Raw genomic sequence first — 15,548 nt, 5'->3', positions numbered from 1 at the left:
CATGGAACAAACATTATGTTAAAGTTTAGAATTGGGTAGGGTAAAGTCAGACTCCAAAATTGGGTGAAGCCAGACCAAAGTTTTCAGTTTCTTACAGAAGACATTTTTGTTTTTCTCTATCCAGAGACTAGGTCAAGATAAACTTTTGGTTGTCTCTCTGTGAGGTTGGGTGGATTTTTTTTTCCTGGAGCCTCCTTTCAAGGGTCCCAGATTATGTGGAGATCTCAATTCCAACTCTCCATTAGTCCTAAATTCTTGTCTCCTAGTCTTACTTGAGTGTGTTAAGCCATTCGCCATTACTAGGTCTTCCAATCCCCAACTCTTAGCTTCAGACCTGCTCATTTGCTCCGTGCTCTGGTTTTGTTTTCTCTGTGTTTTGGCATGTGAGAATTTCTCTTTCTTACCTGCAAGTTCAACTATGAACTGCAAAAATAATTTTTTATTCTGTTTTATCCAGAAGATTTTCCTCTTAGCTTAATCAGCTATTTTACTAGAACCTGAAGCGTCCAAAACATTCTTCTCAAAACACAAAACCGATCACATAACCTACTCTGTAAGATCTGTCAATTGTAATAAAGACCTAAATTTTACATGGCTTACTAGGCTCTATTTTGTAAATTGTATACCTTTTCAACTGCACCTCCTATCACTCTTCCCTGTAGTCTCTGAGCTGTAGCCATACTAGCCTTCTTTCTGCTCTTGCTTTGCACTTAGCAACCTCTGATTTGAAAAGCCACCCTCCCCCAACACACTGTATATCTACTCACTTTTCAGATCTCAGTTCAAGTGTCATTTACTTAGAGAAGCCTTTCCTGATTTCCCCGATCCCATCAGTCTAGGTCACTTTCCTGTGTTCTACACTTTTTTCTCTAGAAATATTTGCTTAATATATATTTACATATTCATCTGTATGATTATTTTATTAATGCATGATTCCCCCATAGTCTGTAAACTTCATGAGAGCAGAGACCATTTTGCTTACCATTGGATATGCATCTAGGCACATTGACTGGAACATAGAATATACTCAATAAGTATGGAATGGATGGGCGGGTGGGTGGATGGATGGATAGAAGGTTGTTTGAAGAATGAGTGAGAAATTAAGTGAGTGAGGAAGGAAGGGAGGCAGAAAGGTAGGAGTGAATTGTGGCCAAATAACTTATTCCAGGAACAATTTTTTGTGCATTGTACTTGTAAAAACGCTTGTAAAAGCAAAAACATTTCTTTATTTGTCTTTCAGTTCTGTTAGTCTCACATAATAGCAAATACTTCTCTGTAGGTGGCAGTACACTTACATAAGACATTTTTTGAAAGTAAAGGGGGGTGTGTGGAATTATCTTGAATATTTGAAAGCATTTCTATAACTTGACTCTCATATTACAGTTTTAAAGACATGCTCTTATTTTCCATAATGTGGATGTGTTCTTGATTTATACTTGCCCAGAGTCTTTTTCCCTCAGAGGTATTAGTAAGTGCTAGAGAGTTATCAGCTCTCATTTTATGATATTATGATCCATATCAGCATGCCATTCAAGAATTAGAAAATGGGTATTGTGAATGAAATAGTAGATAATGTTTTGTCTTTAACAATAATAATATTTATACCGTAGAATAATTGAAACTGTGGCAAATATAGACAGAACTACAGGCCAAACGTGTATATCTCAACTAACTTTGGGGATGAGACTTTTAAATTGTTTTCTAAATACATTAAAAAGAATGACCAGGGACGTCCCTGGTGGCATAGTGGTTAAGAATCTGACTGCCAATGCAGGGGACACAGGTTCAATCCCTGGTCCTGGAAGATCCTACATGCCGCGGAGCAACTAAGCCCGTGCGCCACAACTACGGAGCCGGCGTGCTGAAACTACTGAAGCCCATGTGCCTAGAGCCCATGCTCCGCAACAAGAGAAGCCACTGCAGTGAGAAACCCGCGCACTGCAATGAAGAATAGCCCCCTCTCGCCGCAACTAGAGAAAGCCCACGCACAGCAACAAAGGCCCAATGCAGCCAAAAATAAATAAATAAATAAATAAATTTATTTAAAAAAAAAAAAAAGAACGACCAGTTGACCACTTTACTCCTGGATTTTATATATAGAAATTTGAAGCCCAAATTTATCTTTCCCGGAATGTTTTGTGCATACTATTGCCACCTGTATCATCTAAAGTTCCTTATAATCTAAAAGTACTATCATTAAAATATTTGCCCCACTTTGTTTTCCATGCTGTAGGTTTTTTTCAAGTTAGAATATACATATATATAATAATTTTGTCCTTGCAGCACTTAAATGCAGAACGGTCTTACAAGTCCCAGATTACTACTTTACATAAGTCTGTTGTAAAGATGGAAGAGGAGCTTCAGAAGGTTCAGTTTGAAAAAGTGTCTGCCCTTGCAGATTTGTCTTCCACAAGGGAACTTTGCATTAAACTTGACTCAAGCAAAGAACTTCTTAATCGACAGCTGGTTGCTAAAGATCAAGAAATAGAAATGGTATGTATTACGTTTTTAAATGGTTCTTTTAATATTACTATTACTATAAAATTACCACCATTTTCAAAAAATGAACTATTTTTTAATAAAATATTACATCAAGCCATGTCTTTCAACTTTAGATTTTATTTTTAAAGTCCAAGAAATTAATTTATGCTGTGTTTCAAACAATTCAAGACCATAACAGAAGCTCTTCCTTTGAGTGTGTAATTTGCATTTACTTTTAGCCAAAAGAATTATAAAACACATTGACATATCAATCAGCAAAGAACCATGAGTCTGAGGTTTATCTAGCAAAATAATAACTTTAATGATATTCTTTTAAGCAAAATTTACTATTTGGCTGAGTTCTTTTAAACTGTAATTCACTTGATTGTATCTACCATGTGCCTGACATTGTGCTTGCCACTGTGAATATAATGTTCAAAAGATACAGTCCCCTGCTCTCAAGGGCTTCCTGGTATTGACATACAAATTATTTGGGGTGAATATTAGACTAGTAAGAAATACTCAAGTTTTCAGAGAGGGAGTTCCTTTTTGACTTATGGGTGTCAGAGAGGAGTTCACAAGGGCACACTACTGAACTCAGAAGTGATGAGGCATCCCATTCAGAGGGAACAACCGCTTAGGCAATGGTCTGAAGTTATAAGTAAACTCTTGAGTGAGTAGTAAGTCATTTGCAATGGCCAGGTGGCTGAGATGCATCTGGAAAAATAGATGGAGCCTGAATCCTGAAGGGATATGTATCCCAGTTGCATAGTATAATTGAAATATCAACACATTTTGGTTATATGTTGATACACATACACCAACACACCATAACCAAAAGGATTAGTAACCTTCTTTAAGCTTTAAAATTACTACCCTTAGCAGAACTAAATATAAAATTGATAATGATTTATATTTATTTTTTAATCTTTTAAGGATGTTTACTACAGGTTTTGTTGCTTACTTACTAGTCTTTAAGTATTTTTTCTCTTATTGTGTTAAAATACATATAACCTTTACCATCTTAACCATTTTAAAGTTCAGTGGTTTTCACATTGTTTTGCAGCCATCACCACCGTCCATGTCCATACTCCTTTCATCTTATAAATCTGAAACTCTATACCTATTAAACGATAACTCCCCATTCTCTCCTCCCTGCAGCCCCTGGCAACCACCATTATATTTTCTGTCTTGATGATTTTGACTACCCTAAGTACCTCACATAAGTGGAATCATACGTATTTGTCTTTGGGAGGCTGACTTATTTCACTTAGCATAATGTCCTTAAGGTTCATCTATGTTCTAGCATATTGCAGAATTTCTTTCCTTTTTTTTTTAATAGATCTTTATTGGAGTACAATTGCTTCACAATACTGTGTTAGTTTCTGTTGTACAGCAAAGCAAATCACCCATATGCATACACATGTCCCCATATACCCTCCCTCTTGAGCCTCCTTCCCATCCTCCCTATCCCAACCCTCTAGGTCATCGCAAAGCACCGAGCCGATCTCCCTATGCTATGCTGCTGCTTCCCACCAGCCAACTGCTTTACATTCAGTAGTGTATATATGTCGATGCTACTCTCACTTCGCCCCAGCTTTGCCCTCCCACCCCATGTCCTGAAGTCCATTCTCTATGTCTGCCTCTTTTTTCCTGTGCTGCAACTCGGTTCATCAGTACCATTTTATCATTATTTTTTAGATTCCATATAGATGCGTTAACGTACGGTATTTGTTTTTCTCTTTCTGACTTACTTCACTCTGTATGACAAACTCTAGGTCCATCCACCTCACTACAAATAACTCATTTTCATTTCTTTTTATGGCTGAGTAATATTCCATTGTATATATGTGTCACATCTTCTTTATCCATTCATCTGTCGATGGACATTTAGGTTGCTTCCATGTCCTGGCTATTGTAAATAGTGCTGCAATGAACATTGTGGTGCATGTCTCTTTTTGAATTATGGTTTTCTCAGGGTATGTGCCCAGTAGTGGGATTGCTGGGTCGTATGGTAGTTCTATTTTTAGTTTCTTAAGGAACCTCCATATTGTTCTCCATAGTGGTTGTATCAGTTTGCATTTCCACCAACAGTGCAGGAGGGTTCCCTTTTCACCACAACCTTTCCAGCATTTATTGTTTCTAGATATTTTGATAATGGTCATTCTGACCCGTGTGAGAAGATACCTCATTGTAGTTTTGATTTGCATTTCCCTAATAATTAGTGATGTTGAGCATCTTTTCATGTGCCTCTTGGTGAAACGTCTATTTAGGTCTTCCACCCATTTTTTAACTGGATTATTTGTTTTTTTGATATTGAGCTCCATGAGCTATTTGTATATTTTGGAGATTAATCCTTTGTCAGTTGTTTCATTTGCAAATATTTTCTCCTATTCTGAGGGTTGTCTTTTTGTCTTGTTTACGGTTTCCTTTGCTGTGCAAAAGCTTTTAAGTTTAATTAAGTCCCATTTGTTTATTTTTATGTTTATTTCTGTCACTCTAGGAGGTGGGGTAAAAAAGATCTTGCTGTGGTTTATGTCAAAGAGTGTTTTTCCTATGTTTTCCTCTAAGAGTTTTATAGTGTCTGGTCTTACATTTAAATCTTTAATCCATTTGGAGTTTAGTTTTGTGTATGGTGTTAGGGAGTGTTCTAATTTCATTCTTTTACATGTAACTCTCCAGTTTTCCCAGCACCACTTATTGAAGAGGCTGTCTTTTCTCCATTGTATGTTCTTGCCTCCTTTGTCGTAAATTAGGTGACCATATGTGCATGGGTTTATCTCTGGGCATTCTATCCTGTTCCATTGATCTATATTTCTGTTTTTGTGCCAGTACCATACTGTCTTGATTACTGTAGCTTTGTGGTATAGTTTGAAGTTGGGGAGCCTGATTCTTCCAACTCCGTTTTTCTTTCTCAAGATTGCTTTGGCTATTCAGGGTCTTTTGTGTTTCCATATGAATTGTAAAATTTTTTGTTCTAATTCTGTGAAGAATGCCATTGGTAGTTTGATAGGGATTGCATTGAATCTGTAGATTGCTTTGGGTAGTGTAGTCATTTTCACAATATTGATTCTTCCAATCCAAGAACATGGTAGATTTCTCCATCTGTTTATGTTATCTTTGATTTCCTTCATCAGTGTTTTGCAGTTTTCTGAGTACAAGTCTCTCGCCTCCTTAGGCAGGTTTATTCCTAGGTATTTTATTCTTTTTGTTGCAATGGTAAATGGGAGTGTTTCCTTCATTTCTCTTTCTGATTTTTCATTGTTGGTTTATAGGAATGCCAGAGATTTCTGTGCCTTAATTTTGTATCCTGCAACCTTACCAAATACATTGATTACTTCTAGTAGTTTTCTGGTGGCATCTTTAGGATTTTCTACGTATAGTATCATGTTATCGGCAAACAGTGACAGTTTTACTTCTTCTTTTCCAATTTGTATTCCTTTTATTTCTTTTTCTTCTCTGATTGCTGTAGCTAGGACTTCCAAAACTATGTTGAATAAGAGTGGTGAGAGTGGACATCCTTGTCTTTTTCCTGATCTTAGTGGAAATGCTTTCAGTTTTTCACCATTGAATATGATTCTTGCTGTGTGTTTGTCATATATGGCCTTTATTATGTTGAGGTATGTTCCCTCTATGCCCATTTTCTGGAGAGTTTTTATCATAAATGGGTGTTGAATTTTGTCAAAAGCTTTTTCTGCATCTATTGAGATGATCATATGGTTTTTATTCCTTAATTTGTTATTGTGGTATATCACATTGATTGATTTGCATATATTGAAGAATCCTTGCATCCCTGGGATAAATCCCACTTGATCATGGTATACGATCCTTTTAATGTGCTGTTGGATTTTGTTTGCTAGTATTTTGTTCAAGATTTTTGCATCTATGTTCATCAGTGATATTGGTCTATAATTTTCTTTTTTTGTGATATCTTTTTCTGGTTTTGGTATCAGGGTGATGGTGGCTTCATAGAATGAATTTGGGAGTGTTTCTCCCTCTGCAATTTTTTGGAAGAGTTTGAGAAGGATGGGTGTTAGTTAGCTCTTCTCTAAATGTTTGATAGAATTTGCCTGTGAAGCCATCTGGTCCTGGACTTTTGTTGGAAGATTTTTAATTATGGTTTCAATTTCATTACTTGTGATAGGTCTGTTTTTGTTTTCTAATTCTTCCTGGTTCAGTCTTGGAAAATTGTACCTTTCCAAGAGTTTGTCCATTTCTTCATGGTTGTCCATTTTATTGGCATATAGTTGTTTGTAGTAGTCTCTTATAATCCTTTGTACTTCTGCAGTGTCAGTTGTGATTTCTCCTCTTTCATTTCTAATTTTATCTATTTGCATCCTCACCCTTTTTTTCTTGATGAGTCTGGCTAAGGGTTTATCAATTTTGTTTATCTTCTCAAAGAACCAGCTTTTAGTTTTATTGATCTTTGCTATTGTTTTCTGCATTTCTATTTCATTTATTTCTGCTCTGATCTTTATGATTTCTTTCCTTCCACTGACTTTGGGTTTTCTTTGTTCTTTTTTCTCTAGTTGTTTCAAGTGTAAGGTTAGATTGTTTATTTGAGATTTTTCTTGTTTCTTGAGGTGAGATTGAATTGCTATAAACTTCCCTTTTAGAACTGCTTTTGCTGCGTCCCATAGGTTTTGGGTCGTCATGTTTTCATTCTCATTTGTTTCTAGGTATTTTTTTATTTCTTCTTCGATTTCTTCAGTGATCTCTTGGTTATTTAGTAGTGCACTGTTTAGCCTCATGTATTTGTGTTTTTTTACAGATTTTTTCCTGTAATTGATTTCCAATCTCATAGCATTGTGGTCAGAAAAAGATGCTTGATACAATTTCAATTTTCTTTAATTTTCAGAGGCTTGATTTGTGACCCAAGATGTGATCTATCCTGGAGAATGTTCCATGTGCACTTGAGAAGAAAGTGTATTCTGCCACTTTGGGGTGGAATGTTCTATAAATATCAGTTAGATCTATCTGGGCTATTGTGTTATTTAAAGCTTGTGTTTCCTTATTTATTTTCATTTTGGGTGATCTGTCCATGGGTGTAAGTGGGGTGTTAACGTCCCCTACTATTACTGTGTTACTGTCGATTTCTCCTTTCATGGTTGTTTGCATTTGCCTTATGTATTGAGGTGCTCCTCTGCTGGGTGCATAAACATTTATAATTGTTATATCTTCTTCTTGGATTGATCCTTTGATCATTATGTAGTGCCCCTCCTTATCTCTTGTAACAGTCCTTATTTTAAAGTCTACTTTATCTGATATGAGTATTGCTACTCCAGCTTTCTTTTGAGTTCCATTTGCATGGAATATCTTTTTCCATCTGTTCACTTTCAGTCTGTATGTGTCCCTAGGTCTGCAGTAGGTCTCTTGTAGACAGCATATATACGGGTCTTGTTTTTGTATCCATTCAGCCAGTCTGTGTCTTTTAGTTGGGGCATTTAATCCATTTACATTCAAGGTTATCATCGATATGTATGTTCCTGTTACCATTTTCTTAATTGTTTTGGGTTTGTTTTTGTGGGGTTTTTTCTTCTCTTGTGTTTCCCGCCTAGAGAAGTTTCTTTAGCATTCGTTTTAAAGCTGGTTTGGTGGTGCTGAGTTCTCTTAGCTTTTGCTTGTCTGAAAAGCTTTTGACTTCTCCATCAAATCTGAATGAGATCCTTGCTGGGTAGAGTAATCTTGGTTGTAGGTTTTTCTCTATCATCACTTTAACTATATCCTGCCACTCCCTTCTGGCCTGCAGAATTTCCACTGAAAAATCAGCTGATAACCTTATGGGGATTCCTTTGCACGTTATTTTTTGTTTTTCCCTTGCTGCTTTTAGTATTTTTTCTTTGAATTTAATTTTTGTTAGTTTGATTAATATGTGTCTTGGTGTGTTTTTCCTAGGGTTTATCCTGTAGGGGACTCTCTGTGCTTCCTGGACTTTGGTGACTATTTCCTTTCCCATGTTAGGGAAGTTTTTGACTATGATCTCTTCAAATATTTTCTCAGACCCTTTCTTTTTGTCTTCTTCTTCTGGGACCCCTATAATTCAAATGTTGGTGTGTTTAGTGTTGTCACAGATGTCTCTGAGACTGTCCTCAATTCTTTTCATTCTTTTTTCTTTATTCTGCTCCTCTGCAGTGATTTCCACCATTTTGTCATCCAGCTCACTTATTCGTTCTTCTGCCTCAGTTATTCTGTTATTGATTCCTTCTAGTGTATTTTTCATTTCAGTTATTGTGTTGTTCATCTCTGTTTGTTTGTTCTTTAGTTCTTCTAGATCTTTGTTAAACACTTCTTGTATTTTCTCAATCCGTGCCTCCATTCTACTTCTGAGATTCTGGATCATCTTTACTATCATTACTGTGAATTCTTTTTCAGGTAGATTGCCTATTTCCTCTTCATTTATTTGGTCTTGTAGGTTTTTACCTTGCTGCTTCATCTGTGACATATTTTTTTGCTGTCTCATTTTTTTTTTTTTATGAGTGGGATTGTGTTCCTGTCTTACTGGTTATTTGGCCTGAGGCTTCCAACACTGGGGTTTGTAGGCTGGGTCTTGGTGATGAGATGAGGAACTCTGTGAGACCTCACTCTGATGAATATTCCCTGGGGTCTGAGGTTCTCTGTTAGTCCATTGGTTCAGACTTGGAGCTCCCACCACAGGAGCTTCAGCCTTACCCTGGGCTCGTGAACAAGATCCCTCAAGCCACATGGGGTGGCAAAAAAAAAAAAAAAAGAGAGAGAGAACAATAACAAAGTAAAAAATAAAATTAGACTAGGAAACTAACAGATATGTTAGAAAGAATATAAAAATAAAAATATAGATGAATCAGCAACCAGAAGGTACATCAGTACCCCAAAAGTAAAAAAGAGGAGGGAAAAGAAAAAAAAGGAGGGGGAAGACCTTGGCTGTGGAGGGCAGGGCCCAAGCAAGTGTGAGGTTTGGGCAGTGGGCGGGGCCTATGCTTAGGACCCACACGGCTGGAAAAGACCCTGGGGGATGTGGGGGGGTGGGGCTTAGGCTCTAGGAACAGAAGGGGCCCAGGCGTGCCCCGCACCCCTGGTCTTAGAAGGCAGGGAACCTCACCTGGGAGCCCAACAGGCTTCCTGGGCTTGAGTGGGTAGGGCAAATGCCCTCCTCTCCTCTCCTGCTCCTCCGGTCTGGGAGGGCCCCTCCCACCTGCCTCTCCTGATCTCCCCGGCCTCCCTCCTATGCCCCCAGGACCAATGAGGGGTGGGTGGCCTTGGAGGGCAGGGGACCAGCCTGGGAGCTCAGCAGGCTCCCCGGGCCCGAGTGGGCAGAGCAATCGTCCTCCACTCCTCTCCCGCTCCTCCCGGATGGCCCATCCCACCTGCATCTCCTGATCTCTCCGGCCTCCCTGCTATGCCCTCAAGGATGCATGTGGCCTGGATCGGGCTTTGGATAGGGGGAACTGGCTTGGGAGCTCAGCAGGCTCCCTGGCCCTAGTGGGCCAGGCGATGGCCGTCCACTCCTCTCCCTCTCTTCTGGGAGAGTCCCTCCCACCTGCCTCTCCTGATCTCCCCGGCCTTAGGGGGCGCAGACCCTGTCTGGCCTCCACTTCTCCTCCCCGCTCAGTCCCCCTACATCCTACTGGTTCACTTTGGGTTTCCTCCCATCTCCTTGGGTGTCAGAGTCCCCCACCAGCGGCCAGCAGGCGCCCTAGTTGTGGGGAGAAGCTAACTCCACGTCTTCCCACACCTCCATCTTGACTCCACCCTCTCTTTCCTTTTTAAGGCTGAACAATATTCCATTGTGTGAATATACCACAGTTTGCTTATTTATTTGTCAGTTTGTGGACACTTGGGTTGCTTCCATGTTTTAGCTATTGTGAATAATGCTGCTATAAACATGGGTGTATAAATCTCTCTTCAAGATGCTGCTTTCATTTTCTTTGGGTCTCTACCCAGAAGTTGGATTTCTGGATCATATGGTAATCATATGGTAATTCTATTTTTAATTTTTTCAGGAACCTCCGTACTGTTTTCCAAAGCAGCTGTACCATTTTACATTCCCACTAACAGTGCACAAGTGTTCCAGTTTCTCTACATCCTTGCCAACACTTGTTTTTCAGCCTTTCTTTCTCTCTTTCTCTTTCTTTCTCTCTTTCTCTCTCTTTCTTTTTCTTTCTTTCTTTCTTTCTTTCTTTCTTTCTTTCTTTCTTTCTTTCTTTCTTTCTTTCTTTCTTTCTTTCTTTCTTTTTTTCTCTCTCTCTCTACCACTCTCCCTCCTTCCCTCCCTCCCCCACCTCTCTCTCTCTTTTGCTAATAACTATCCTGATGGGTGTGAAGTCATCAGGCTAATTCTCATAGTATTTTTAAATACTCCTGACGTAAATTTTTTTGCCTTAGAATTTAGTTATTTATGTATATATGTTTATCCCCATAATAAGCTGTATTTCAAGTGTAAGAACTGTCTTATTTATCTTTGTATTTCTTCAGCTGTACTATGCATATAAGGGACAGACAAATAATTTTTCTAAGCTAAACTTTTGATTTTGAGATAATTGTAGATTCACATGCAATTATAAGAAACTATACAAAGAAATGTTGTGTCTCCTTTACCTGGCCTCCCCCAATGGTAACATCTTGCAAAACCATAGTATAATATCTCAACCAGGCTTCTGACATTGTTTCAGGCAAGATATGGAACATTTCTATCACAGGACCCATCATGTTGCCCTTTTTTAGCGCTATATCTACTCCCCTCCTATCCACAACCTCTCCTTAACCCCTGGAAACAAACAGCTAATCTCTTCTCCACTTGTAAATTTTGTCACTTCAAGAATGTTATATAGATAGAATCATACGATATGTAACCTTTTGGGATTGGATTTTTTCACTCAGCATAATTCTCTGAAGATTCATCCAGGTTGTTGCATATATTAGTGGTTCATTCCTGTAACACAGTTTGTTTAATCATTCATCCTTTGAAGGACATCTGTTATTTCCAGTTTGGAGAGAGATAGCTAGAGGGAGAGAAAGAGAGAGAGAGAGAGAGAAATGAAAGACCCAAATAAAAGGAAAGACATCCCACATCCATGGATCAGAAGACTTAACACTGTTAAAATGGCAGTACTACCCCAAATTGGTCTACAGATTCAATACAATGCCTATTAGAATCCCAGCTGGCTTCCTCATTGAAACTGACAAGATGACATAAAATTAATATGGAAGTGCAAGTGACCCAGAATAGCCAAAACAATCTTGAAAAAGAACAAAATCAGAGCACTTCCCAATTTCAAAACTGTCTATAGTAATCAAGACAGTGTAGTACTAGCATAAGGAAAGATATATAGATCAGTGGAACAGAATTGAGAGTCCAGAAATAAACTCTTACATTTGTAGTGAAATGATGTCTGAAAAATTGGTAGCAATACAATTTAATGGGGGAAGAATAGTCTTTTCAACAAATGCTACTGGGACAACTGAACATCTACATGGAAAAGAATGAAGTTGGATTCCTATCACATACCATATACAAAAATTAACTTCAAATGTTTTATAGGCCTATATGTAAGAGTTAAAATTATAAAACTCTTAAGAAGAGAACATACAAATAAATCTTTGTGACCTTGGGTTAGGTAATGCTTTTTTAGAGTCACACCACAAATACAGCAGAAGAAACAATAGATTAGAAGGACTTCATCAAAATAAAAAACTTTTGTGCTGCAAATGATATCAACAAAGTAAAAAGACAATGCACACAATGGGGAAAACATTTGCAAATCATATATCTAATAAGAGATTTGTATCCAGAGTATATAAAGGACTCTTGCAACTTAGCAATAACCCAACTCAAAAAATGGGGAAAGGATCTCAATAGACATTTCTCTATAGACACTACATAAGTGGGCAAAAAGCACATGAAAAGATGCTCAACATCATTAACAATCAGAGAAATGCAAAACAAAACTATACCATTTCATAACCACTAGGATGGCTATAATTTAAAAAAGACAGTAGCAAATGTTGGCAAAGATGTGGAAAACTTGGAACCTTCATACATTGCTGGTGGGAATGTAAAATAGGCCTCTTTGGAAAACATCTTGGCAGTTCCTCAAAATGTGAAAAAATAGGATTACCATAAAGTCCAGAAATCCCACTGCTATTTATCAAAGGAGAATGAAAACATAGGTCCATGTAAAAACTTACATACAAATGTTCTTAGCAGCATTATTTATAATAGCCAAAAAGTGTAAATAACTCAAATGTTCCTACATCTATGCAAGGGAATATTATTTGGCAATAGAAGTAATGAAGTATTGATACCTGCTAAAACATGGATGACTCTTGAAAACATTACACTAAGTGAAGGAAGGCAATCCCATAAGACCACACACACATTGTATGATTCCATTTATATGAAATGTTCAAAATAAAGCAGATCATAGAGACAGAAAATAGATTAGGGATTGTCTAGGGCTAGTGCTGGGGTAGGGGTGGGGGAATGACTGCTGATGTGTGCTGGGTTTCATTTTGGGATGATGAAAAAGTTCTCACAATAGATTGTGAGATTGTGGTATGATCATACAACTCTGTTAATATACTAAAAACCATTGACCTGTACAGTTTAAATGGGCAAGTTGTATGGTATGTGAATTATATTCCAATTAAGCTGTTACCAAAGAAGGGATGCTCCATTTTATATTCCTGCCAGCAAGGATATGAGATTGCCATTGCCCATTTTGATGTTAATCAACACAAAAACTAAGAAATTTGCCAGTTTGATGAACTACAACATTGGTTCACCTGAAAGAGATTTTGCTCCCCAGGAAACACTTAGCAATGTCTATAGACATTTCTGACTGTCACAACCAGGGTGGGGGGATGCCATGGATCTCTGGTAAGTAGAGGCCAGGGATGCTGCTAGACATCCTGTAATGCATAGGGCAGCTCCCTACGCCAAATAAGTGTCCAACCCAAAAGATCAGTAGTGTCAAAGTTAAGAAATCCTGGACTAGAAATACCGTCTTGATTTAATTTCTATTTCTTTGATTATTAGTAAGGGTAAGTCATTCTATATGTTTACTAATTAGCTGTATTTTGTACATTTTCTGTTCACATCATTAGTTCATAGTTCTCATCAGTTTGTTCATCTTCCTTATATTAATAAGATATTAACTATTTACTGAGTTTATTCTCATCTGGTTTTTTTCCTCGTAAATTTTGTTTGTTTATAATGAGTATAAATAGGTTTGTTTTTTCATTTTTTAATTGTATCTAGTCTAAAAAGTTCTTCCCCTACCTGCCCGCCCCTTTCCTAATAATTTCATTTTTATTTAACTTTTTTTTCTTAAGGTTTTATCTTTGTACATTTAACTTTTTAAATGCATATATAAATTATTATAATGTGTATTATGAGATAAGGAATAATTTTTTTCTAAATAGTGATGTCTGGTTTTCCTCCTTTTGAAGAAACATTTGGCTTACAGAACGTATTTTAGGCTCAAGATAACCTTCAAAAAGTGAAGTTTTCCACAGGATCATGCAAGAGAGGGAATGTGCAATTACTCCTTATCTTTCTTAACTATGGAGCGTGATGACATTCCGTCAGGAAGTTAGGTGTTTATAATTCACCCAACTCAGGACAAAGCAGTAGTTACAGATACTACTATGTCAGTCTTGCAGAAATAAATTAAGAAATATCAAAGCTGCAAATGGAAATTGTTTGAAGTTTGAGATTAATAACTCTTTACTTAAATTAATGAACTTTCTGATATTATCAGAGAGTTGGGGAAAGTGATACTCAGTGTGTGTGCATATCCGGTAAGAAGGAGGACACAATTTCTAATCAAGAAATTAAAAGTGGTTGTCAGTTTATAACATAATACAGACATTTTATGAGTCTCTGATAATACATCAGTTAAGTGAACGAATAGGAATAAGTATAGGTATCTTCCTGTTATTGTACAGATGGAGAATGAGTTGGATTCTGCTCGTTCTGAAATAGAACTCCTCAGGAGTCAGATGACAAATGAGAGAATCTCCATGCAGAATCTAGAAGCTTTGCTGGTGGCCAATCGAGACAAAGAATATCAGTCTCAGATAGCACTTCAAGAAAAAGAATCTGAAATTCAGCTTCTTAAAGAACACCTTTGTTTGGCAGAAAACAAAATGTGAGTTGGTTAGCAATATGATAACAAAGTCATATTTCTAAATTTTTGGTACTTTATAGATTAATAGAATTTTAAAGCTGGCATTTAGATAATTTAGTGCCATAATTTGCTATTAATTAAACTGAGGACCCAAAGTATTGTGATTTGTCTAAGATTTAGTACTTATTTCTATTATATGTTTATCTAAATTTATCTAAATTTAAGTTTAACCATCTTTGTTGATTGTTTGGGTATAAATGAACACCTATTGATTTAACATATTGCCTTTAGGAAATAACCAGATTAGAAGAAATTAAGCACTTCTGAAACCAGCAGAATTTTTCTATTTATGGACCCACCTGCTAGTGCTACCGAGTCTTTCCATTTGCCACATGATATTTCCCTATGTACCTATGTACCTGTAAGTGTATACTGGTAATCTGGAAGAACTACTGCATTTACAGAATGCTGAAGACTTCCCCCAGAGCATTGATTTTGACTTTTTTTAATTTCAAGAATCCCTAATACCATTAGCACCTTATTTACAAGACTGGAGGATTAGGTGGAAATGCCTGCCTGCGTAGTGAATATTTTATTATTAAACATAGTGAATATTTTATTATTAAAATATTAAAGTAATATTTTATTATTAAAATATTTTATTATTAAACTTAATATTTTATTATTAAACTTAATATTTTACTATTAAACTCACCTCTCACAAAACTTCATGGGGACCCTTAGCTTCTGTTCTTATCTGTCCCACCTATAACACTTTTTCATCCAGCCTCAACTCTGTCCTCCCATCCAAGCAGGGGACGTGGGGAAGGACAGGAATCACGGTCTCAGAAATCGGCCACTTGTAGGAGCCCCCGACTGAGCAAAGGCTGCAAAGCCAGGGCCCGTTTCCTTCAGAAACTGATTTTAGGTTGTGGCAGCTGTGATTGAGTCATTCTTTTC

General features: G+C 37.3%; 1 protein-coding gene across 14 annotated transcripts in view; it reads left to right on the top strand.

The window, feature by feature from the left end:
• TSGA10 (testis specific 10) overlaps positions 1–15,548 on the top strand; it is a 101,630-nt gene that overhangs the window by 79,255 nt on the left and 6,827 nt on the right. For 13 of the 14 annotated variants that reach the window (XM_068564202.1, XM_068564201.1, XM_068564197.1 and 10 more), the window contains 2 exons: positions 2,284–2,493; positions 14,407–14,609. In XM_068564202.1, the coding sequence (XP_068420303.1) occupies positions 2,284–2,493; positions 14,407–14,609 (413 nt within the window). The remainder of the gene's footprint in view (positions 1–2,283; positions 2,494–14,406; positions 14,610–15,548) is intronic. The other variant, XM_068564195.1, reaches the window with a different exon arrangement.

This window comes from Eschrichtius robustus, chromosome 15 (genome assembly GCF_028021215.1).
Source record: "Eschrichtius robustus isolate mEscRob2 chromosome 15, mEscRob2.pri, whole genome shotgun sequence".
NCBI lineage: Eukaryota > Metazoa > Chordata > Mammalia > Artiodactyla > Eschrichtiidae > Eschrichtius > Eschrichtius robustus.
Note: the sequence above shows the minus strand (reverse complement) of the source record. Positions and strands in the feature narration are given on the sequence as shown.